This window comes from Aquila chrysaetos, chromosome Z, assembly GCF_900496995.4.
Source record: "Aquila chrysaetos chrysaetos chromosome Z, bAquChr1.4, whole genome shotgun sequence".
In the NCBI taxonomy this organism is placed as follows: domain Eukaryota; kingdom Metazoa; phylum Chordata; class Aves; order Accipitriformes; family Accipitridae; genus Aquila; species Aquila chrysaetos.
This window is the reverse complement of record NC_044030.1, coordinates 41,770,483-41,796,151: the sequence shown is the minus strand read 5'-3', so window position 1 is coordinate 41,796,151 and position 25,669 is coordinate 41,770,483. Positions and strand designations below refer to the sequence as shown.

At 38.1% G+C, this 25,669-nt stretch overlaps 1 protein-coding gene across 9 annotated transcripts in view; it reads left to right on the top strand.

Moving 5' to 3' along the window:
• Window positions 1–25,669, top strand: part of LOC115336437 (aminopeptidase O (putative)) — a 207,707-nt gene that overhangs the window by 19,903 nt on the left and 162,135 nt on the right. For all 9 annotated transcript variants that reach the window (XM_030003316.1, XM_041120724.1, XM_041120726.1 and 6 more), the window contains 4 exons: window positions 2,470–3,433; window positions 14,356–14,522; window positions 22,154–22,310; window positions 25,097–25,345. In XM_030003316.1, coding sequence (XP_029859176.1) covers window positions 2,628–3,433; window positions 14,356–14,522; window positions 22,154–22,310; window positions 25,097–25,345 — 1,379 coding nt within the window. In that variant the 5' untranslated portion in view covers window positions 2,470–2,627. The remainder of the gene's footprint in view (window positions 1–2,469; window positions 3,434–14,355; window positions 14,523–22,153; window positions 22,311–25,096; window positions 25,346–25,669) is intronic.

Below are 25,669 nucleotides of genomic sequence, written 5' to 3'. Positions count from 1 at the left end.
AGTATAGCACAAATACTTACTGTTAGTATAGTACTCTCATTTTATAAAATGTATCAGTGTTATATTATATTATATTATGTTATATTATATTATATTATATTATACCTGGTTTTCAAATGAGAAAATCTAAGTATTTGTGCAAAACAGGGATTCTTGAATGCCAGTTCAGTGTTGGGTTTTTTCCCCACCAAGTCTCTTTCTTTTCTCTACCGCCGATAATTAGCTAATCTGTCAGAAGTCATAAGGTTTTGGCAGACAGAAAAAAATGCAGATAACATCAATTCCAGTCCACAGTGTTACGCACAGACATCATAGATGCATTGCTTATGTTGCAGTATTTAGAACGTTTGGTCGCTCTAGTGATATTCCCAGTTAGGTCTCAAGTCAAGGACGAGACTGTAATGGCCATATGCTATTTATAGACATTGCTCATTGATGAAGCTAAGGTTTGCTGAATCTTCCCTCAGCCTTTCTTAAAGGTCTTCTTAAATACTTCAGTTCCACTTATGTACTATTTTCTGGACTTCCTTAAATTAAGTAGAAAGCAATCACTATGATGATGTTAGGGCCCAATATGCATTTCAGGCTACTTAATTCTGCACCTTCCTCTATTTTTTTTTTTTTTTTTTTTTTAAGTCAAGTTGGCATAACACAGATCTACATTGCATATATATCTGCAAAGATAAGTAATCTTTGGAAACCACACCAAAATCACTGTGAGTCTGCAGAAGCTCATGAATCTGGTTTTGGATCCTGATACAAGGTTGAATTCTGAAAGTACACAGATGTACACATCACTTAAGGCAGTGCAAGATGCCAAGTGTTTTAATGCAAATACGTGAAGTTTGAAAGCACTCAAAATAGAAAACTTATGATGAACAAGATGATGAATAAATTCAGAGAAAAAGGTTGGGAAAACTTTCAAACAGAGAATAGAGAAGTATCTACTGGAAGCAGTTCAAAAGATGCAATGACTGCCTCTTGCAGGCAATCTTCAAATTATTTTGAATTTACTGGGATAGTTCAGTGAAAGAAGGCCTTCTGAAGTGAGCTTGGTGCCCTGGTGTTTGCAAAAGTGCAGGAGGATTGATACAAAAGTGAAAGATTTTTCTCAGCTTGTCTTCGAAGACATCCCTGTAAAAGCTGTTTCTGGCTGGTAGAAAGCTATCAAAAAAGGGAGATATTTGCTATGTGCTTTGTGTGTAGCTAGTTCAGGGAATGGTATAGGTAATTGCTTGGCCTGAGTCTTTCACTTACTGGTGCTAGCTTGATAGCATGCTCTGGATTCCTACAAAAGAGAGAGCAAGTCTTGGGGGAGTCTGGGTTCTCTTCTGTCCTGACTTTGAGAACTCAACAAAAACTGATTTCGGACACTGAAGTCTATGAAGAGGATATAGAACTGTGAAACAATGTCACAAGGGAGTATCTGTTCACTTATTGCACTTAAAAACAGATTTGGCTGCCTATCCTGAAAGTGTTACTGAACTGGCAGGGAGAGAACTGCACATTTTAACAGTTGCTTCTTCCTCTGATTTCTATTTCTAGTCTCGAAAGTAGACAAAAAGGACTTAAGTGAGGTAAAAGTGCATAACTTTAGCTCAATGCTCATAGCAAAACAGACAATGCATGACAGTTAAACTTCTGTGATAAACTTCTGCCTGTTGTCGCAACAAATGTTGATGCATTTTAATATTTTCTTGGATTTATAGGTATTTGCATATATTCGAGGGAGAAGACCTTTTGTTTTCTGTAAGATGCTATTATCCCAAGTGTTAATGGGTTTCCAGCTATTAAGATGTAATCATATACCTTAAGTATTTAACTATAAATTTGAAAAATCTTCATGAGCAATCTCAAAGGAATACTTGGAATGCACTCATAGTAAATTGGCTCATTTTCTTGTAATTTAGTAGAAGTGCTGATACGAGAGCAGTTGTAATGTGGAAAGTATATTAGTCCGTGGAGATGCATTGTATATATGAAATTACTACTTTAAAACTTTAAGACATATGGGGAGAGTTAGGCTTACTCCTGTTATTTAGAATCACAGTAGAAAAATGATCACTACCATTTGAGGCAATGCATTTGAAATAAATACAGCAACCTTAAAAACAAACAGTGCAGTAATAAATTAAAGTAGATGGTGCATAACCATGTATCTTTTCTAAAGGATTATTGCAAGTGCTGAGAGTCAACAGAACGCCTATAGTGAGGTTTGTTTATTTCAGTTTATAAAAGCTGTCTAGAAATATTTTCACTTGAGATCTCTGAAAAATAAAGCCAGTGGTACTTGACAGCAAATCCTGAAGCAACTAGCTTGATGCCATTCTGTGGCAACACAATCACCCTTTGGCTGTACTATTTTTAATAAAGGCAACTAGACTTTAAATAACTTTTAGATTTAGAGCATTTCAGAAATGGTTGTGAAACAATTATCTGATTTCTTTTTGTTTTGTTTTGTTTTAATAGAATGTGAGAAGGGGAAGAACTGCAATTAATTTCAATACCGTAATATTAATCAAAATTATTTTTGGCACTGGGAGGCTGAATATCCTTGCTCTTTATGGAGACATCATATATAAGAAATGTCTAAGGCTTTGTAAAACTGTTGCCCAATAGACTGGAACATGGAGACACAGCTAGACCCCATGAAGGATGACTTGCCCTTAATGGCCAACACTAGCTACATGCTTGTAAAGCACTATATATTGGACTTGGATGTGGATTTTAAAAGTAAAGTTATTGAAGGTGTCATAGTTTTATTCTTCGAGACTGGGAGTCGGTACAGGAAAACCAGCAGTACTGGCAAAGACGACTGCCAGTCACAGTTTGATGAAACCTGTAAAATGAGGGCATCTGAACCCTGCCACATTCCTGTGACAAATATGAGTGCCTGTTCATTTAAAACGGAATATAATGATTTTACTGTCTGTGGTAAAGGTGAAGAAGATACTTCTGATAAAAATGGTAACTATAGCAACGAGGAACAGGCTTCTGGGATTTCTAGTTCAAAGGACTGCTGTGACATAGAGAATCATGGGAACAAAGATTTTCTGCTGGTATTGGACTGCTGTGATTTATCTGTGCTAAAGGTTGAGGAGGTAGATGTTGCCGCTGTGTCAGGCATTGAAAAATTCACAAGGTCTGCCAAGCTAACTGATGTTTCAAAGGAGCTGGAAAATCTCAGGAATCAGATTATACATGAACTTGTGACTTTACCTGCAGATCGCTGGAAGGAACAGCTATACTATTTTACTCGCTGCAGCCAGGCGCCTGGCTGTGGAGAGCTTCTGTTTACTACTGGCACTTGGAGCTTGGAGATAAAGAAATCAGGAATTCAGACTCCAACAGACTTTCCTCATGCAATAAGAATATGGTACAAAACCAAACCGGAGGGAAGATCTGTTACATGGACTACAGACCAGAGTGGCAGGTATGTAACTGTTAGCTGAAAGCTTTGCACACATTAATTTTAAACATAGGTGCATGAATGTAGAATTGTGTAATGCTGAGCAACTTGGAAGATGATGAGCATTCTCTTCCATTGTTTTCATTTCATCCTTCGTCTGAATCCTGTTGCTGTCCTGTAGGAGAACAGACAAACTCTCTGCTCAAGAAACCCCAATGGACTTTCAGACCCCAGGCCTGTCTAAGTGATTGCGTTTGCTCATTCTGAGCAGGAGTAAATAATTGTTGTGTATTGGAATAAGTGTGTTCTGGGAATAGGGAATTATCACTTAGGGGAAGAAAAGGTATGTATGACAGGCTATTTTCACTTTAATACTTCGTGTTCTTTTTCCTTCCTGGCTTATACAACTGATCATACAGCATAAAGATCAGTATACATAATACTTAATAGAATTGCTTCACAACTAGCCTTTTATCAATATTGTAATAAGTTTAGAGATGCAGTCTTTTACTGTTTAGTCTCTCAAAATTGACTTTCAAAATATCCTTCATCTATTATGTAAAGTACATTCATGATAGCAAATGAACTGCAAACTGAAACTGCAAGAAGAATTGGCATTTTATCTAGTGTTTGTGAAAGTACACAGTGCTGTACAGAAATCTTCAAGATAAGCTCTTTACAGGAGAGAAACTACAATTCATTCGACTTCTGCAACTGTAAGTGTTTTACTGTAATGTTCAAAGCTGGATTTTAATGGCTGATAGCTCTTTATAATACCTGAAAAATAGGAACAAAGTTAGAAGATGAGAAAGAAATTTGGTCTAATTGAATAGTTGCTTTTCATTCCCAAACTAGAGATGTATGATTACCTTTCATTTCAGTTATGCTAATAGAAATTAAGAGTCTTCCCACTGGCATCCATGTTAGGGAGGAAACTGAGGCCTTTTAATTGTACATCTGGTAGTTAGGTAATTCTGTTCTAAACCACGAGCAGCATCATGTCTAGGAATGTCTCAGTCATGTTCATTACCTCTTCCCCTTCCTCCTCCCTTCCTTACCCCCCAAGGAGTTATTTTTGGTATGAGTTTAGGAAATTTAATTCAATGTAGAATCTTTAGTTATGAAAATTCTAAATTTTGACTGCATGCAAAGGTAAGGCAATTGCCTGTGATCATACAAGTCCGTGTCTATCTGCCCCTTACTACAGTCTTCCAGACTAACGTTAGCAACACTTAGCTGGTATAGGACGACTCCTCTGTGTGTTGTCTGTGTGTTTTGAGCATTTGAAGGCTTTTTTAAAATGTCTAAATCACTAACATCTTTTAGTTTTGACTCTTTTTCCCTTTCACTGCAAAGCATTATTCTTACTTTAGAGACATTGCATGGCAGTTATACACAAACATGCAATTTTCTGAATCAATAATGAAGCAGGAAAAGATGGCTTCACATGTATCAGGCAGTCTGATGGTAGCAAATAGGCTCAAGCTGATTTATTTTCAGTCTTTTGTAGGGTATTCCAGAAACTAATGCCTCTCAGAAAACAAGTTTTCATATCACAGTCACTAGAATCTTTCTTGCTACATTTTTTAAATCAAATTCTGTACATGATGAACCCACAAATATAGTGGTAAAGCTCATTGTACAAAATGCTGTCATATTTTTTCCTTCCCTTTCGAAAAATAAAGCCCATTTATAATGTATGGGGAAAGTACTTTTACATTATATTCTCATAGCATAATTCTTTAAATTGTTCCAAATTATGCATGTGATGCTTTTTTAGGCAGATGTCAAATCCTTTCCCAGAGTCTATAATCTATGGTTCTAACCCCGAAGAGGAGCGAAGCAAATAACAAAAGTACAAGCATTGTGTGGCCACTTCCAATATGTTTCCTCTAATTTAGCATTAGTACAATGTTTTGAAATTTAACCTATGCACTGTTTTATAAACACTTCCATTTTATGTGTTATAAACAATGATGTATTATAATACACAAAAAAATGTGTTAAAACAAAGCTTTGTGCGATAAGTTTAGGCAAGTTGAGATACGTGTATGCAAACCTGATGTTAGCACAGCAGGGCACACTTTTGTTTTCAGTAGAGGAACTGAACACGTGGAATATGATACTAGAAGATACATTAATGATCAAGAAGGAAGGTTTTCTTTTGCCTTAGAACATGTTTTTTGTAGTAACGTGCTTTTGGGGGCCTTTATGTGAAAGTACTAAAAAGGGGGCAAAATAGAGGAGTGGAGTATGTGTGTGAGTATATGTGGGTATGCACCTATATATACATATATGTATAAATATACACACTTTTTTGTCTCTTCAGAAGTTACACTTAACAAGGACTATATCACTTCTTAAAATTGGCAGGTAACTTTTAACAGTGAGCAATAACATAGTTATTAAAATAGAAAAAAATTGTTGACTATAATGTTTGTAATTTATTTATCATGAACAAACAGCAGTTCTGTTTCAAAGTTTTTCAGTTGTTTACTAGCACAATACAGCACTGGGGTTTCAAACTAAGAAGGTAATGTTGCAATTTTAACAAAATTATGCTTTTGTTTGAAGTAGTCTTACTAATACTAAGTATTATAAAAAGATTTAAAATAAAAACTTATTTTAGACACCATAATAACTGCTTTGTGGAGGGGATAATGTGTATAAAACATATTCATTACTGTGAAGGAGAAACTTTTTGCCAGCCTATCAAGGTGTTCAAGCAGTTTTGCCTAACTCTTAGGAGTATGTAGCAGCGTTGAGTCAGCATGACTACCAGTGTATTTTAAATTAAATGCTTTCTCATGATCATTGTTAAGAATCCTTGTTTGTTAACATATCCTGGGATCCCATCTCTTTATTGTTTAAGAAAAGGGTTAAACACATTTGGGTTACAATTAAAGAGGTAATTTTCCTAGCAGACAGCCTTGTGAATTCACATCTAATGGGAGATTCCTCCCACCTTTTTTCTGCCCTACTTACTGCCACTTCTAGTGCTGTCATAAATTAGTTAATGCTTTTGTCAATAGTAATGAGTGACTGGAATGGACCTCATTTCCTCATTGTGGCATTACCATGAAAGAGTGTCCTTGATATGACTGACGTCACTGAAGGACATTCCATGACACTGAAACCTTTCAGTACTGGGTCCTAATCCAGTAAACTACCTGTGCATTATTTACCTTAGCATACATGAATACATACATGAATCAGTCAGGCACATGCATTTATTTTTTCAGGTTGAGTCCTAGATATCAGATATACAGAAAAGGAGAAATTCTGGGAAGTAAAGGAGATGGGTTGAATTACTCCATGTGTATGATTTTCATGAGAATGCTATGGAAAAAGTATATTTTTAGAAGCTATTAATGCATGATTGAGGAGTTTTGGGGAAACACTCTAGATAGAGTTAACCTTGGGCTAATTGTCTGAAGTAGGAAGTGTTGGAAAACATTAAATGTTCTCCTTAAAAAAATGATATGGTATCTTGATATTTATTTGACCAATTTAAATGTCTCTCCTTTTAAAAACATTTTATACCTGTCTAGTTGCTTATCTTTATGATATTTTATTATTAGATTAAAATATCAATGTATTTTTAAAGAATTCAGGAAATATTTTTGGCTTTATGAAAGCTATGAAGGTGAATACAGCAAGCATAAATGTACAGTTTGGTAGAAGTGCTAATGCTAGCATATGTTCTGTAACTAAATGCTTCTTTTCAGATGCAGTGTTCAACTGTATCACAGACATTACTGAACTGCATGGTTCCTCATTTGTTATAAATAATCTTGCATTTCTGTAACGTGCAGCTGAAGCACCTGAGGTAGTGATTAGGAGAATATCCAAAGAAGTGGTACCTAATGTAGCAATAAAACAGACCTTGGTTTCCTGTTTAAATAACTTGATGTTACTGATTCTGCTGAAACAGCAAAGAACTAATAGAAAAGTTCTGCCGAACCTATTGTGATCTGTTTGTGGACCTGTGTCAGGAGTCCATGTCAGGCTGCATCTAACTGGCATGGAGACTGGCACAATTCTTCATTATTTTTTGTATCCAGATAAAAAAGAGAGATTTTACCTTTTTGGAAACTGGTTGTTTCAAGCCTGCCTCTCCTTAAGACACGTAAGTTTTGAAATGCAAATCATGTTCAAAGAGAGTAGCTGCAGTTGTTCAGATGCATTGGTGACAAGAGCTATTCATAAATTTGGGTATTTCTGAAGATAAGGTCTTAAAAAGTCATACTCTTCTTTGGCACTGTAGTCAATAAGACTATGTTATGTAGTATGTTGCATACAGTAAGGACTAAATAAAAACTGTATAGAAATATGCATAGCAACATTGAAATTTTTCATTTTTAACTATTTTAACATTTAGTTCATAGTTTGTATTCCCTTTTGAAAGAGACTGAAATTTTCATAAATGTTCTAAACTTGAGATTTTTTATAAATATTCAGGGTAGTGGAAACATGCTAAACATGTTTCTTGAATATTTAGCTAAAGCTTGAAGTTGGAAGTGAATTCGTGAGCAGTGATCTCTAATTTCCAGGAAGTTACACATAGAAGTCCATGTTTATGAACTTTCTGTATATGGAAATATGTATATTTCCATATACAGAAAAAATGTTTTGTGTAGTTGTAAGCACCATATTTCCAGAGTCAGTCACAACAATGATACTTACGAAAAATCAAATGGAGTTTAATATATTTTAGTATATGTAACTTCCTTAAGTTTCAGAACAGTTCACAAGAATTCTGAAGTTATTTTATCTAGAGACTGCTGGAGAAGCAACATGTCACCATTTCGCATGTGGAAGGATTGCTTCCCAAACATAAGTCTTCAAGTTTTGATTTAGAATTGTTTAAGTCCATCATCTTTCATGTCCTACAGAGGTCAAATGACCATCTAAAGATTGCAGAATTGTTCTTTGTGTCTTTAGTGATAGGTACTGTCATGGTTTAACCCCAGCCAGCAACTAAGCACCACGCAGCCACTCACTCACTCCCTGCTCCCCCACAGTGGGATGGGGGAGAGAATCGGGAAAACAAGTAAAACTCGTGAGTTGAGATAAAGACAGTTTAATAGGACAGAAAGGAAGAAAGTAATAATGATAATGATAACAATAATAAAATGACAATAATAATAAGGAAAGGATTGGAATATACAAGTGATGCACAATGCAATTGCTCACCACCCAGCAACCAATGCCCAGTTCGTTCCCGAGCGGCGATCCCCCCAGCCCCGCTCTCCCCAGTTTATATATTAGACATGGTATCCCATGGTATGGAATACCCCTTTGGGCAGTCCGTGTCCCCTCCCAACTTCTTGTGCCCCTCCAGCCTTCTTGCTGGCTGGGCATCAGAAGCTGAAAAATCATTGACTTAGTATAAGCATTACTTGGCAACAACTGAAAACATCAGTGTGTTATCAGCATTCTTCTCATACTGAACCCAAAACATAGCACTATACCAGCTACTAGGAAGACAATTAACTCTATCCCAGCCGAAAGTTAAGAGTGAAGAATTGCGTTTGCCTATGGAGAGCTAGCAATTTGTAGTGGATATTGTCTGGGTATTGGCTACAAGTCATTCTTTAATCATAGTCTCATGCCTGGGGATTTTAGGCCATATTTAGAACATGTTTGCAGTAGGCCTGCAAAAAAAGAGGGTAATTGCACTGATTTCCAGGCTGGATCACAGAGTTTCTCCCTACTTAGTCCAGTCTTTCTGATTACCCTTGAAGTTCAGCACAATGTTTCATGTTTGTATTTTCTGCCTCCAAAGTGTATTAACAATACAGAATCAACCATGGGGCTTTTTTGTACTAATGAAAAGAGGGAAGGAGGGAGAGCTAAAAAGGAATGAGGAAGAAGCCTACCAAAATACACTTGCTGAAAGACACACTTGACCTCTTTCAACCTGGATGCTGGTTCCCTCCACCACTGGTATGATGATATAGTGTGTGTACAGCTGGGTGATAAGGCAGTGCAGGGGGGAAATAAGCAGTGCAGGGGGGAAGGGAATGCCTTACAGGAGTTGTTTGGAATATACTGCTGAGGTTAGTTTGGAAGATAGAGGTATTTGTTTCACTGGTAGTACAGATTTGTGCCAATGTAACCCTCTATCTATAGCCTTTAAGGAGTCTGAGGCATCCATTGAATTTTCCTAATATATTTGACGTTTTCAAAGCAAATTTTTTCCAGGGGAGAAATTAGAAAAATGAGTCAGATTTTCACAGTTTCAAAGTATAAATTAGAAAATGTGTCCTGAAAATAGATGTTTATTTTTCAGTGGCATGAGTTAGCATCAGTCTCTGCTCTTGGATGCTGGAAGGGAATAAAGAGCTTGTTTTTCTTCATGGGCAAGGCTTGGGAGAATAAAATGCTCCAGAATCCAGGCAAGTCACAGACTAAATCCTAAGTGGCTACTGTCAGCTGTGGGGAATTCTCTCCTGTTATTTTGTGTAATTTTGTTCCCAGTGATGAATATTTATAATGGAGTAATTAATGAAGCAGTCTGAAGTTTGTTGGATTACTCATGTCTGACGCAGTGATTTCTAAGGAAGAACAAATTGTATCAGGAATAGAATGGAGGAGTAAAATAAAAATAAACAAAAAAAAAGTAGGCAGACCTTGAGCAGGAAAGTATTTGATATTTCTGGAAATAAGGATGGCAACGAACAAATATTTCTAAAAAAATTAAAATAGCTCCTCTGAATTAGTTGTCCTAACTAAAAAGGAAAACCATGAGAAACGAGGGGGTTTTAGTGGTATAGTTTTAGTTATTTAGTTTTATAGTTTTATTTTTTTCAGAGTTATAGCAAGTTTCATGGCCTGGCAGGACAAATACTCAGATGTCAGATGTAGGTGGAGTAGGTGGATGCCTATGGCACAGGACCAAAGAGGGAAGTGCTGGGCACTCACAGAGGCGCTGCATACCAGAGTACAAGGGGCAAGGCAGGTGGTCCTCCTTTGGGAAGAAGGAATACAAAAGACAAGTCGCTTCACTAGAATGTGCCAATGAGAGGACCATACTAGATCACAGGAGGCTGAGAATGAAACAGTATTATGAAAATACCATTATCCATATAAACAATAGAAGTCTAAGTGTTTTAATTTTCAAATCTAAAAGGGAGGTGAAAACACAGAAGGTTAAAGAGCCAGTGATACGGGGGATGAAGAGTCAAACCAGCACTTGTGTGTTTGTGAATTGGCTTGCCAAGAAACAAAATCAAACTTTGATTTCAGAAAAGAGCTGAGAAAGTCCAGCTGAATCACAGTTTATATCCATAGGAAAACTGTCTTCTGTTTTTGAATACATTTTGCTTTGAAATAATGAAGTTAATAAGTATACCTGGATAAAAAAGGTATTAAAACAGGTGAGGAGTGGAAAGAAGGCTTAGTTTTGAAGAAAAGATTATGTACTTGACCAGTCTTTCTCCACTTTTCTAACTGTTATTCTACTTGGGCCTTAATTTTAGAGACTTACGACTTGCCTGTGTAAGTATTTTAGCATTAAATTGTTTTAGGGAAAAAAGTTAGTTACGTAACGTGTATTATTTCTCATAATGAGAGCCTTCGTAGTCCAACGTGAAAGCTATCGGACTGGGAAGCTTGAAACTAAGCCTGCAGGCACAGCTTGAACACTAGCACTTAGCCAATCTGTTCACATTTTCCCCATCTGCAAAATGGTATTGAAATTATTTGTAAAATACTTTATGGTCTGCAGGTAAAAAGTGCTCTCCAAGAGCGAGATAACTTTAATGGTCTCAGTAGTGTGTTATGTTTGTATTGTATTTGACACAGCATTGCAACAATCTGCTTACTGCTGTTCTGGCAGCTCGTTTTCTCAGTCATTGTGGCATTTCCCTCTAAAATTTCTTCAGGATATGAAAATCTCCTATATTGCTCTTAAGACTGGGTTGTACCAATGGCACCCAGGAAAACAGCCTTCACATATGCATGGTGAATCATTGGTAAAACATGTGTATCAGCAGTCATTAACCCCTCCTTTCCTCTCATTCCTATAAACTCTACTAGGATCTCTTTTTATAATCTTGTGTATTTTGATAAAGTTTTCATGAATGAGGAACCATCTTTTCCTCCCCATCCCTTCCCAGCACATATATGTTTTAGGATAAACAGTATGTTGTGGTTTAAGCCCCACCAGTAACAGAGCACCATGAAGCTGCTTGCTCACTCCTCCCCGCTGGCCCTGGTGGGATGAGGAGGAGAGAATGCACAGAAACCCTCATGGGGCGAGACAAGGACACGGAGCGATCACTCACCACTTATGGTCATGGGCAAAAGACAGGCTCGACTTGGAGGAAAAAAACCCAAATCAATTTAATTTACTACCAATCAAAACAAAACGGGATATTAGGAAGTAAACCCAAACCTTAGAACCCCTTCCCCCCACCCCTCCCTCCTTCCCGGCTCAACTCCACTCCCAGTTTTCTCCCCCTCCTCCCCCCGGCGGTGCTGGGGAACAGGGGATGGGGGTTGGGGTCAGCTCGACACACCTCAGGGGGAGGAGGACTCCTCACCCATCCCCTGCTCCACCGTGGGGTGCCTCCCGCGGGAGACAGTCAGTCCTTCACGAACATCTCCAATGTGAGTCATTCCCACAGGCTGCAGTCCTTCAGGCACAGACTGCTCCAGCGCAGGCTTTCCCATGGAGTCACAGCCATCTTCAGGGGCCTGCGCTCCCCCCGCTCCCCTCCATGGGCTGGGGGGACAGCCTGCCGTCTCACCACAGGCTGCAGGGGCATCCCCTCCTCTGGCGCTCCTCCTCCCCTCCTTCCTCACCGACCTCGGTGTCTGCAGAGGGGTTCCTCTCACATTCCAATCCCCCTACTCACTGCAGGTTCCCCTTCTTAAATCTGTTCTCCCAGAGGTGTTACCACCATCACTGATGGGCTCGGCCTGGGCCAGAGGCGGGTCCGGCTTGGAACCAGGGAAGCTTCCAGCAGCTTCTCACAGAGGCCACCCCTGCAGCCCCTCCCTCACTACCAAAACCCACCACACAAACCCAAACCCAAACCATATGTCCAGTATCTCTTGGCTATCATTATAAGGAGGAAGCAGAACCTCCTCGGAGGTGAAAAAGCAAGCTCTTCCTTTTTCCTGTGAACTCACTGCCATGCACTGTTTCTTTTTCTGGGAGAAAATCAAATTATTTTATGTATATCAAAGTTTGTTACAGATTCAGTTTTAGGAGATTAATTCCAAAGAAATTGAAGCTAATTCAAGCTAATTAAAGACTTTCACAGATTAGTCGTCTTTTACATTTATCTGTGCCTTGTGTTTTACTGGGTAAAAGATAATTGGTTGACTTTCTCGCCACTGCAGTTACCTATTGAGCTTCATTGGGTATCTATGTCCTACTCTGTTCACTCTGATACATGGCAGGGGGAGCCAGATTATTTTTTTCTGTTTGTGTGCATTAACAATAGGCCTACTTAAACTGCAGTTTCCCTCCCTGCTTTACTGAAATATCAGCTGGCCTGTATTAGTTAAGCCACAGTAACTTGATTGTGCCATGGACGGCTCTGGATCCAATAGCATAGATAGCACTTTTGACAAGAGGGTAGAAATAGCTTCAGAATATTTTTCATCCATGGCCATCAGTATCTCCAAGTTCTTTCCCTCTGCGTAGTTTAGAGTTGGCTTTAGGGGAGGAATAATTTGAAAACAGGAGCTGTTTGGAGGGGAGTAGACAAGATGGTCAGATCTTAGCCATTGCAAAATAGGTTTTGCCCTAACAACTTGTCTCCTATTTTCCAAAGTGTTTTTAAAACAACTTTTTTAAACTCAAGTTATGAAGGATACCCATCAGAATATTTTTAGCCTCAAGCATTCACAAAATAATGTGTTGTGGTCCCAGAATACTGGCTTTAAATATCATAGGCTTTTAAAAACTCAGTGCAGTGAAGTGATGCTTTCAAGATTTTCTTTCTTCAGCTGGAGAAACCTACTGACTCTGTTTGTTTTATACAATTTATATTTGAAAACTTAGCTTTTTTAAGCTAAGGGGTGGTGTTATGCAAGTACTAGGAATTAAGATAAAACTGCAAAATGCAACAAAAGAAGTATAACAAGATTTATGACATCTGTGCACTAGCAATAGCAAGCCAGAAGGAGTTAATGAAAGGCCTTGTTACCTTCCCAGCTGTGGCTAAGCTGCTAATAAGAAATTGGCTGGCATGAAATATTGCAGCTGAAATTGGAAGGGCGCAGTAGATGAAGAGGCTGCGTAGGAGAGGGTCAGAGAAAGTGCAAAAAGAGCAATACTACAAGGACGATTGCTGTGTGAAAAGCGAGAAGGAGGCTGAGGCTGATAGGGAAGACATGCTTTCTTCTCATTATATGCCCTGTGGTTGAAGTTCTGAAAGGCAGGTGAGCTAGCATGCATTGCCTTACTGCGAGAAGAAACGTAGAAATGTCAAGATTTATTGAGGCTTGGACTAAGGAAGGCTGAAGGCTAGATCTACTGCTTTGAGTTTAGATGAGCCTCCAGGTTGTGCGGAGAGATGGGATTAATGATAATGAAAGCACTACTGTGAGGACAACAGGGAGGTGTCACAGGTGTTGGTAAAGCTCTGCAATGGCATCTTCAGAAGATATTCAGAAGCCTTCTTTGGCCTTACAGGGTCAGCTGAGAGCTATTGTGTGAGGCTGGAAGGGTCATGCAGAAGCAGGAAAGGGGAAAGACTGGGGTTACTCATTTCTAGTTTATGTAAAAATTACTGTGGTAATCTTGCTTTTCTTCATCCCGTCTTAAATTACCTTATTGCTTTGGTTCATGTTACACAGGTTTGAAACCAATCTAGCTGAGGTTAAAAAAACACTTCAGTACAACAGCAGGTTTGATTTTTGACAGAAAACTTAATTCAGTCTTTCTTAATGTAACTCTAACTTCAATCTCTTTTCCTTCCATCTAGGCCATGTGTTTATACGATGGGATCACCAATAAACAACAGAGCCCTTTTCCCATGCCAAGAACCACCCGTTGCCTTGTCAACATGGCAAGCCTCAGTCCGAACAGCTGCCGGCTTTGTTGTGTTAATGAGTGGTGAAAACTCAGCAGAACCAGTCCAGCTTCAAGAAGGTGAAATATATTTTCTATTACAAATTATTTTCAATAATTTTATAATTAGAAATATAGCTTGGTAAAAACATGATTTTTGAAAGAATGAAGTTCCTAACCTTAGAAGCACTTACATGTCTATCTGTAATCTCCATGTCATTCTATGGAAAAGTTACCTGCTCAAGGCCTCAGGATAACTTAGTAAGAATTCAAGGCATCTACATTTCACTGTGTTACTTTTACTTACTTTTTTCTGTGTTTTTATTCCTTTTACTTTTTCCAAACATAGACTTCACTTGTCATAAATTGGCTTTGTTTTAATCACTCCGCTGTTGAATGTTTTGTAGATGAAGTACCTTAGCAGGCTCTTGACAGCTTCAGGACTTGGTAGATAATTAACTTTCAGTTTTAGTACTCCAGTCCAAGTATAGGTCAGCATGCCAATGATTAGAAGTGGTCATTGTGTCATATCTGGTTCCTGAAATATATGGAATAGATTAAGAATACCAGGTCACTGCCCTGAAAATCTGGTCTTTGGGGGTTTTTTGGCATTGGTAGATCATACCTTGTGCAGCAGTAAGCAAGCAAGCATTTTTGTTCTGTGTTGGTTATACTCTAAACGTCTGTCTGCACAGAGAAGGAAGTTTTTAAGGCAGTTCTACACATAATAATACAAAGTATGTCTTGCTCCCATTAGTTTTGAGATAATCTGTCAAACAGGGTCAGTATTTTCTAGCATAAGTAGTTCTGATGAAAAGTGGTGCATAGGAAAAGGTTAGAATTCGGTGTTTCTGGAAGAAAAATCTTCTGTTCCCCTTTAAAGAGGCAAGTTTATTTTTGAGGGAAAAAAAAGAATGAAAGTCTCCTTGATTTGAGAACCACCAGTTAATCCATTTGCATGGAATTGTCTCGTTATTTTTGGCCATATGTGAAGCCTGTTTCAAGCCTTGTCTCTGCTGTTGAAATATGGAAAACTGCCATGATGAGCTGCTCAGCCTGCTTGGACAGTAATACTTTCCTGTCTCAGCATCAAGAAGGCAAGAGTGCTCTTAACTTCAGACTAGGGGAACAGCTCTGCCATCATTGTTTAATCAGTGTAATTCATACTTACACATCACTAATGAGTTGTTGCCTGTTGTTCCCTCAGTGATGGCTATGTGATCTGAAATATTAAGAGGAAGAAGAATGCTTATGTGAATTTCTAGAAATAGAAACCTTGGAAAAAATTTCAGACAGTATAAATTGGCATAGGCCAGTTAAAATTGATACTTTCTTAGACCAATTAGCTAGTGGAAAAGGCTGTATTGTGAAATAATTATTTCCTCATTAACACTGTTTTGTCATTCTAGTTTAAAATCCTCATTAAAAATTCATTCTTGAATAAAGAAAAAAACTAGTTGCGGGGAAAACCGTTTTTCAAATGCAGTTGACAGAGTGTTGAGAATGATTTCAGGGTACCATATTATTAATGATAGCACTGGGGTTTAGTCACCCAAACTCAGCGTTGTCACCCCGTGGAGGACAGAAGGGGCTTTTGTTTAAATCCTTGGGTCAGTTTATGTTGGTAATTCATGTGTCACCTAAAGCTTTGTTTGTTTTGGGTTTGTTTGGTTGGGTTTTTTTAATTGTCCAAAGGCTAACCCAGTATATTTGCTTTCCTAAGAACTCTGTGAAAGCAAGAAATACTGTAAGAAGTCTTCAATGGAAGGGCCAGTAGGGAGGAAATGACTCCTTTTAGGTTCAGTGTGCTAATGAAGTGCTGAATGAAAAGTGTGAAGTGAACTGGGAAGAACGAAACCTGCCATTAAAGCTGGCTCCTTTAGGAGCTGTGTGACAATGGCAAAGTTTTGTGCTGAACTCTACTGAACTGGAGAGAAGCAGCAGGAGCACCTACTGCACTTCTGTCCTTACAGTTTTCCTTCAGCCTCACCTCAAGATGGAGCTCCCAAGAGCGTGGAAGGTTCTGCTTATGGATCTATGCAGCACACATAATTATTTATACTAATATTGATGTCATGATGAAACGTTTGCTGGATTTCTTTAAAGGTAGTAGGCATTGTGCTCCAGTAGCTCTCAAAAAGTCAATCATGGATGAGACCCTCATTATCTTGGTGCTTATATACAGTTGGAAATGACAAATCAGTGTTAGAGAGCTGTTTGGAACTGTAAAAATTTACAAAACAGATACAGAGGAAAGAAGGAAAAGGAGCAACATTGTAAGGAAAGTTTTAAAAAACAAACAAACCCAAGGCTCAAGTGCTAATCTGAAGCCTTGAATAAATTCTTAATGAATTTAGGAATACAAATTCATTAGTTTAATTAGTAGGACTTTTAAGAATTAAAAAGTTCAATATGGTCTGTAGTGTTAAGTAACCTGTCCCACATACATCTTGTAGTTAGGCAATTACGCAGGGCATATGAAATCTATCTGGCTTAAAATTTTGTCTTTACATTTAGAAAACACACCTAAAGGCCTTTAAGGGTGGCTTCAATTAAAATAACTTTGCCAAATTATTTAGATTCAGTATGTTATTGCTGTGCTGCATATTTATAAAATCATATATAACTGGCAGAACACGAAAATATCTTTTTAAAAATGCAATTTCTCAGAAAGAATAAGCATTTTGTCAAGCAGTTGTGAATGAATTTATTCTGCATAACAAGTTAGCTGATTTTTTTCCTTTAAAAGTCATATTTATAACAAGTGTGGAGGCAGACAATAAGAGAATAGCAAGCAAGGATGGTACCTTCATGCTTTTAAACAGAGATCTGCATTCTCCTTCACGAACCTACATCTCTAGATGCATGGATGCTGTGATCCAGTGCATAGCGAGACTAGGTGTACTCACCTGCACAGATTCCTCATTTGCCACTTGTATTTGCAGGTTTTGATAATAGTGTACTTCCTCCTGTATGTGCCATTTTTGCATTCTGTGTCCTACAAAACTATGGCTCACCCTGTCATTTGAAATAGAGTGAGGCCACATTTTGTTTGAAAATACTGATACGTCCCTTACTTAAGTACAAATGGTAACTATTCAGTTATGACCTAAAAGTGCTTAAAAATACCATGCATTCTTTATGGAGTACTTAGAAGAAAAATTTATCAGAAAAATGCAATTGACAGTGCCCTTTGAGAGAAAGCTTTACAGGGAGCACGATGTGTGTGTGTGTAATGTGAACCATTTAACCATTAGATTTATTTTTCAACACTTGTCAGTTTTACTTTAGCATACTACTGTAACACATAGAAGGTGCAAATATATTTAGTCACAAACACCTTTACATTTGTTTTGATTAATGTTCAAGAAGTAGATATTCAACCATTTACTATGAAATCAACTGGCTTGCTTTTTGTGCAGTAACTGTACCATTATGTAGTCCTTGATCTTGTTTTGCTGTCTGATTCCAGCGAGAAGGTGTATTCTGTTATTGAAAGGAAATACAGTGCTAGAGAAGCCACTGCTACTGCTCTGTAGCTAGTAGCAACAACAGTTGCTTTTGTTTGTGCACCTCTCACTTTTCACAAGGCAAAACAGAATAGTTCAGTGCTTGTGTTGATTAATCTCCAACATATATCAGGAACTACAGCATGGGAGTTGACAGCTCATCACATGCTACTCATCCCTCTCAGCCAGTGTTCAACTAATGCTCTGGCATGAATGTGAGGGTGCTCTGTGGGAAATTCTGGCTTTCAGATGAGATGAAAGATCTTTGCATGTTAACGAAGAGTTTCAGAAAGATGGAGGGTTCCTAATCCTGGTGCTCCAGCCAAATAATAGTTTTGGCATAGCTACTTATTTAGCAGCAAGTTTATGTATTAGCGCTAGCTTTTACTTTGTATATCAAATGCTGTGCGGGGCTATTTCTTTTTCCCTAGAGGTAGCTGAGTTTTGTGGTTTCTAGGAAATCATGGACATTGTCTGTATTTTGTGGTGTTTATATTTGTGTTAGTGCAAACTAATTGAGGGAAACTATGCTAATAAGTAAAAGTACTCTTCATTTTCTTTCATCTGGCATTAACAGATACTGACTCTCAGGTGTTTCTTCAGTTATAATGGACTCCACAGGACTCAAACAATTTTAATGGTTTCAAAGATAGCTAAATGCATTAAGAATTCTAGGAAGTAATTACATCATTCATCATTATTATTTCAAGTAGAAGACATAAACAGCCTTTAAGTTGTTCTTTTGCACAATTATAAATAGATTATAATTTTCTACCCTTGTTAAAAGTAGTCCTAAATTTTGCATGGGATGTTTTCCAGTTATACCTCACAGAATAGGTGATTGTTGTTGCGTGGTTTGTGCAGTTGCGACATGATAGATTTGCTTTGCAGAACTGGAAAAAAAAAACTTTTTGAAAATTATTTTCAAAATTACCTGTAGAGGAAATATTTGGAAAGTATTATAATTGCCTAAAATAATTATGTGTAGGAATCACGTTCCTTTTAAATTAAGTCTGGTTGTAAGCAGAGGGTATAAGCATTAGAAATAAAAGAACTGGGGTGCTCCTCCTCTATTTTTCCCATGGACTAACCCCAGTCTAATCTCTTACTCTTCCCAAGGTGTCCTCGCTTGTACCACAAAACCATTTTCAGACTAAAACCCTAGTTCTGGTACAGCAAGCCATCTCCCCGTTTCAGCTGCACTGTTTTCTCTACCCTAAAGGTGGTGCTGTCTCCGAGGTGGCCACTGGAAAGCAGAGGGCAGCCAGAGGAAGGGGAGAGAAGTGGAGCGGAGCTTGTGATCCCAGTCTGTGCCTTGGGATAGATCTGAGGTTACAGATGAAGGAAAACAAAACAAAGTCCATTGACCTGAAGAAGGTTAAAGAAAGGAAGTGAAGTTATGGGAGAAAAGGGCAGGCTGGAAGACAGTCTTACCAGTAGTGAGAGGAGAAGACAGAAGATAAATGAGGGTTAGACTCTGTTTGAAACTATGCTTCATGGTGCTTGCTGTAGAGAGGTGTTGCCAACATAAAGACCATTTCAGTCACCGATCAGTGAATGCACTGTAGAGAGAACTCGCTTGTCATGCCAGTGCATGTGATTTCAGTTGTTCAAGACAAAACAACTATAGGATAATTGCATAGTTATTCTACACAGTTCTAGAGCATGAATGCAGAAGGCATCTAAAAGCCCTGCAGGAAATGGACTGAGTCCCAGTTAGGTGTGTAAAGACAGTATAAATCTTGGATCTTGTTCTGAGAGTATCCAGGGTTCGCATGGTCTCTATAATGCCTGCAAAATATAAGGGGCTTGGAAAAAAGACAAGGATCTGTTTGTTAGTTGCTTCTCTTTTCTTTGGGAAATCCTAATTTAGATAAGTCTGAAAACATATACCAAGAAAATGGTCTTTGGTACCGTCACCCTTTTGCAAGGTTTGCTCCAACTCTGAATAGCATATGTTTGTTGCTAATTCATGTAAATTTCTGAATGTAGTACATGCTGTTCTCTCTGGACTGCTAAACTGATTCCCCATTCATTTTGACATTGTGTTCAAATTACCCGTGTTTTTTTAAAAAAACTCTATGGTGTTGCTTGCTCTAGCCTGTCTTGCTAAACTTGTTTCTCACTGTAACCCTCTCAGCTCCTTCTGTTTGCATAGCACAGGCCAACACCCTTTCCTATTAGACAATCTCCTTACTGTTGTGAGAGCTTTCTCCTTTACACCTCCTGCTGTCTGGAACAGTTTTCTGTGACTGCCTTTTGACTTCCACGCTTGTTTCAGAACTCAGTTGAAAACACATTACTGCTTTTCCATTATGATTCCTCAAATTTTCACTCTTCCTCTGCTATTATTTAACTCTTAAGGTTTTACAATTAACATAACTGCATGGAGCATTTTTGTAATGCTTTGTATATAACAGATACAACACAAAGTGAAGTATTGTAGACTACCTCTGGGCCTTCTCTTGTGCACATTTAAGTCAATGGTAAAGCCGCTCTTAACTTCAGTGTGTGCAGGCTTGGGCCTCTAGCACATTTTATATCAATGAAGCTCTCTATATCAGGAGTTTGGTGTTTCAAAATAATAAATTGTTGCTGTCCTGGGTGACTGCTTTCTCTCAAGGTGGCATTTGCTTGCCTTGGCTCATTTGTAGCTTTGGGAAGTTAATAAAAAAAAAATGGGGGAGGGGTAGAGAGGGAAAATTTGGCAAAACAGTTATCCTCTTTGTTCCTAATGTGTTTGGAGCAAATAAGTTCCTTCTGCTCACATACTGACAGGAGTTACAGGAGTAATATATGGTCACCTGACAATACAGACAAAAGGGTTTTGATGGTAGTGGTGAATGTTGCCAAAAGTGGAATGGAGTGAGGGAGTGTAAATGGTTGCTAGTGCATGTAAGAGGTAGAGGCTTTACCTGCCTTTTACAACACTTCACAAACTGTAGTGTTTTGCCATACTGAATAGTAGCTGGAAAATTTGTTGAGGCTAAGCAAAAAGATTTTTTGCTTGTCCTTCCTTTGGACAACTTGACCTTCTGTGGTCATTAAGGTAGGAAACCCAGAGGTGCTTTGCTGCAGTTGTTTACTTCCTTTCCTCTACACCTTGTGGCTTCCACTGGATGGGTTTTTTTTCCTTTTGATAGCGTTCCATAGCCCTGGTCAGAATATTATTGCAAAAGAACAGGTATTAATGTTCTCGGAAAATAACTGAAGTTTGTATGTTTCCACAGTTGCCACAGCTACAGTTATTTGCACATGATTCATCAGGTTGTAACTCAAGCTAGGCTTTTTCTAAGAGTAATTAACCTACTAGTATGGTGTAGTAACTATTTGTGACCATAAATGAGTACTTGAATGTGACCCTTAAGTTATAACCTTTTTAAAGGGGCAAACAGAAAACCTAAGCAACATTTAGATTAATGAAAAGTATGCTGTTCTAATACATCCTCCAGTTTATCCAAACGTGATCATAGATACAGTCATCCAATACCATACTCCATGTCTTCCAGCACTGTGTTCCCATAATGATTAGACTTACTATCTTTTTACCTCCTAATAGACTCTAACCTTGTTTTAGCAGCTCCTGGATTATCATGACCAAATCATTGATTTAGGCAATATCCCATCCGATTCTAAGCTTTGATTTCTCACTGCCTGGTTGGCACATCGTGTATCTCAGATTGCCAGGTCCAATTCACAAGCACTAGTGTTGTTTGTTAGAACTTGCCTCTCAGTTTGGTATTGTCCAGAACACAAAGAAAAGATTCTGTTCTGTGTGAGGTAATACAGTTAAGACAAAACCATAAGGTGGTTGATCCAGGGTTGAAAGAGTTAAATTTTAATCTTTTTGTGTCTGTGGATCTAAAGGTGCTATTAGATTTCACGTCCAGTGGCATTCTTGGTCAGTAACAGTACAATCATGTTAAGTTGCATTAATAACATCCCATTTATAGATGATTTATTTATAGATAAAGACATCAGCAGATAAGGGAAAGTTGCAGATATAAGTAAACAGTACTGAATCCGTGGCGGTTACATACGACTGGTCTTACATGTTTCAGTGAAATTATTTTTCTTTCCTCAACAAAAATACCAGGATGTAAGGTGGGAGGTTTGGCCCAAAATCTCAAGTACATAAAAATGCCAAGTACTGAATGTGTGCTGTGACTGATGAGTCTGTACAAATGTTCTTTTTATTTACAGGTATCTTGAGCTGGTACTACTATGTGACTATGCCAATGCCAGCATCCACCTTCACTATTGCTGTGGGGTGCTGGCAGGAAGTTAAAAAGCAGTCCTTCACAGCTGCTATTGAGACAAACACTGAGTTTTCCTTGCCATCTTCACAAGCCAGCTTCAGGTTCGTGTTTAGAATACTGTTGAAAAATGGGATATATGGGTAGCATTTGCATTTACTCTGGAATGTGAAAGTGAGTCATATTAGTACAGGAATCAAAATAGAACTTGTTTAATCTGAACAAAAAAATCTTGACAGGAAAATAATTCCAAAGGCATTATTTCATGGGTAAGGGTGTGGTTCTTTTTATGCAAAAACAAGCTGCTTAGTGAGCAATAGGGTTAATAAATCCCAGTGTCCTCTGGATTGGCATCCTACACGCTGTGTCTCCTTAATGCCCTGCTGAAGCAGCATCAGGTCCTCCCTTGTTCCTTACAATGACTGGCTGTAAGATATTCCGTGTTACTAGACTCGGTCCATTCTTGGTACCTAATGCCCCCTACTATCATATTGCCTACTCACTCGCTTTTTTCTTCCTGTCCAGTCCCATCCCAGAGTTAGAGCTGGCCTGTGCAGTGGTTTGCCTGGAGTGATGTGTACAGACTGGGTGCATGAAAGACCTGTTCCAGTGGTCCCATAAAGTAAAGTTGGACCAATGATTCTTTTCAATAAAAAAATACCCTGTTGCCTGGTACATGCAGTGGCTCCTTAGCTGTCTTTTACCAAACCCATAGAAATGTAATTATTTTGGATACATCTATTCCTCCTTCCAATCTTGTCAAAACTGCTCATTGAGAGTAAATTATTACAGAGTGATTGATGAACAGAACAATACAGGCCTACAAATGAGATTTGAAGCTAAAAATTAAGGCTGTGGAGAAATACCACTTGTTTCCACTTGTATTCACCATAGTTCTCAGATGTGGCACTTGATTTCCTCACATATTACTCTCAGCTTTTCAAAGTCGTGGAGTTATAGAATCACAGAACAGCCCAGGTTGGAAGGGACCTTGAAAGATCATCTGGTCCAATCTTTCATGGGAACGGGAGCTTAGATGAGATTATCTAGCACCCATTGAAAAAATTAGTGCAGGTTTTAATCAGTGATGGTCATTGTTATGAGTCAATCTGTGTGATGGTCATTGGATGAGTTAATTGGCACAGGTAGTGTGATGTATATGCAGCAGTTGAGTTAGTGACAGTGGAAGAAACAGGACAAATGTGTTTCGGAAAAAAAAAACTGACAAAAAAAAAATCAAAAAATCCTCTGCAAATGTGGTGTCTATTATGCATAGACAAAAGAGGAGAGCCTAAGTGTCCAAGGTTGTTTTGCAGTTAATTGGGACATAAAAATCTATGGCCTTGAAAAATCTGCTCTTAGAGTTATACCCAGTTAATCTCTATTTGGGAGTTAGCACAACAGACATGTGTTACTTATTTTACTCATTAAGACTAGGTAACCAAACCCAACATTATGCACAGTAGCAGGCATTTCTAGAAAGAGTGTGAAATGGATAGACAAGCAAATGTTAAGGTAGTGTCTCAGATAAGATAATAGAGATAAATTCTTGGGCAGCAGGAAAAGGAAGGATTTCTGAAAGAAGTTGTTGAAATGTGTAATATAATTTATGTCCAGGTGCCGGTGAGTTTGACATAAGGAGACTGTATGAAAGAAAATGTTAAATGGAGCTAGGGCATTAAGTAAGTTTCCTGTCTCCTTGTGGTCATTAAGGACTTGGCAACTTTTATTTATAAGAGATAGGTTGCTAGCTTTCATGTTCTTGCCTAATCTCAACTATGATAATTAAACACAAAGTGACATTGTTTTAGAGCAGAAATATACTGGGTTAAACCACCCTTGGAAAAAAATTGCATAATGATGGATGTAGTTTCTTTGCATATATAATCAATAATCTTTCTCTTTCACAGAAGGAGTTATGTAAGGTGTTGAAATGTTGCCACTTCAGCAAAATGTAGTCCTTTTCTACGTGTTATCATTTTGGTTTGTGTGTCAGCACTCACCTGAAGCATGATATTCCAAATATAAATGCTTTGGGCCATGCCAGGTGCAATAACAATAAGTCCTTTGCCTGTCCAGGCATAGTAGAACCAGCTTCCTTAAGCTGAAATCTCCACAACCAAGGAGAGGCTCTGCGCTGTGCAGAAGACAGGCTAGCAGGTGGAAACATGAAGCTGATTTCTGCTTAGATATGATTCTATTTGGGCAGATAAATTACTGTGAAGGTATATGACTCAGTGTTTAGAAAGGATTTGATTTACCCCTCCTTCCTTCCAGCTACAGCTCTGAATATCCTGTAATCTTAATGTAAAGTAAGCTTGATCCAAATGTGATATTTTCGAATATCTACAGTGATAAGCCTGAATTGATAGCTACTGTTGTTTTTTACTTAAGAAAAAAAGAAAAGTTCCTGGGGAATTTTAGTAATAACAACAGAAAAAAAGCCCCCTTGGAATTTCACTCTATTTGCACTTAATATGTTTGTGTTAATATGTACGAAATTTTATTGTCATAGTCAAGTTTGAATAGGAATTCTCCGAATAAATAAATATTTCTGTATTGTTACTTAATTTTCTTTATGTACATTTTGAGCACTTGTTCTTTTGACACATATCTATTATAAAAACAAGGTTTGACTAATCTCGTTTTTAGTTATGAGTGACTGTATCAGTGCTACTCAGACATGTAGTAATGAGTATTTTCACAGTGCTGCACATGTATGAACAGTGTGAGAATACAAATGAGTTGGTTTTATGTGAACTAACTCTGTCATTCTGATGTCTAGAGAATATCCTTGTCTTAGCATACTCAGTTGTGCACATTTCTGGTATCACATGAAACTATTTTTTCTTTTTTTCTTTTTTTTTTTTTTTTTTTTTTTTATTGTCAGATGGCATGAAGAAATCTGTGCTCATGTGGAATATCCCTGCCGTTTCCAAAATCCTGCTGCCAGGTTGCAGGCAGTCATTCCTTATAGAGTCTTTGCTCCCTGGTGCCTTATCGAACACTGCAAAGAATGTTTACTTCACCTAATTCCACAGTGCCTCTCAGCTGCTTACACCACACTGGGTACCCACCCCTTTTCCAGGCTTGATGTTTTGATAGTTCCTTCCAACTTTTCCAGCTTGGGAATGGCTAGGTAAGGAAACTTCTTAGTATCTCATCTCCTGTATTTTGTTAGATCCTTTTTATCAGCTAGTTAACACTGTCAAATTGCTATCAATATAAAGTTGCTGTGCTATTTTTCTTAAACCAAACTTAAAACTCTAGTTCTGGCTTCACGTGGGTAGGTTTGTTTGCATCCTCTGTGCTATGATCTTCTAATTTTAGTTTTAACAGTGCTTAGGGAAGGAAAATAAAAGCTCATTAGACAGAATTTCCTCATTTGCCAAACCGAAGTTCTTTTATTGGTTCTATTGATTTAAATATTTGATGCTGCTATCATATTGTTGTGTTTTCTTTT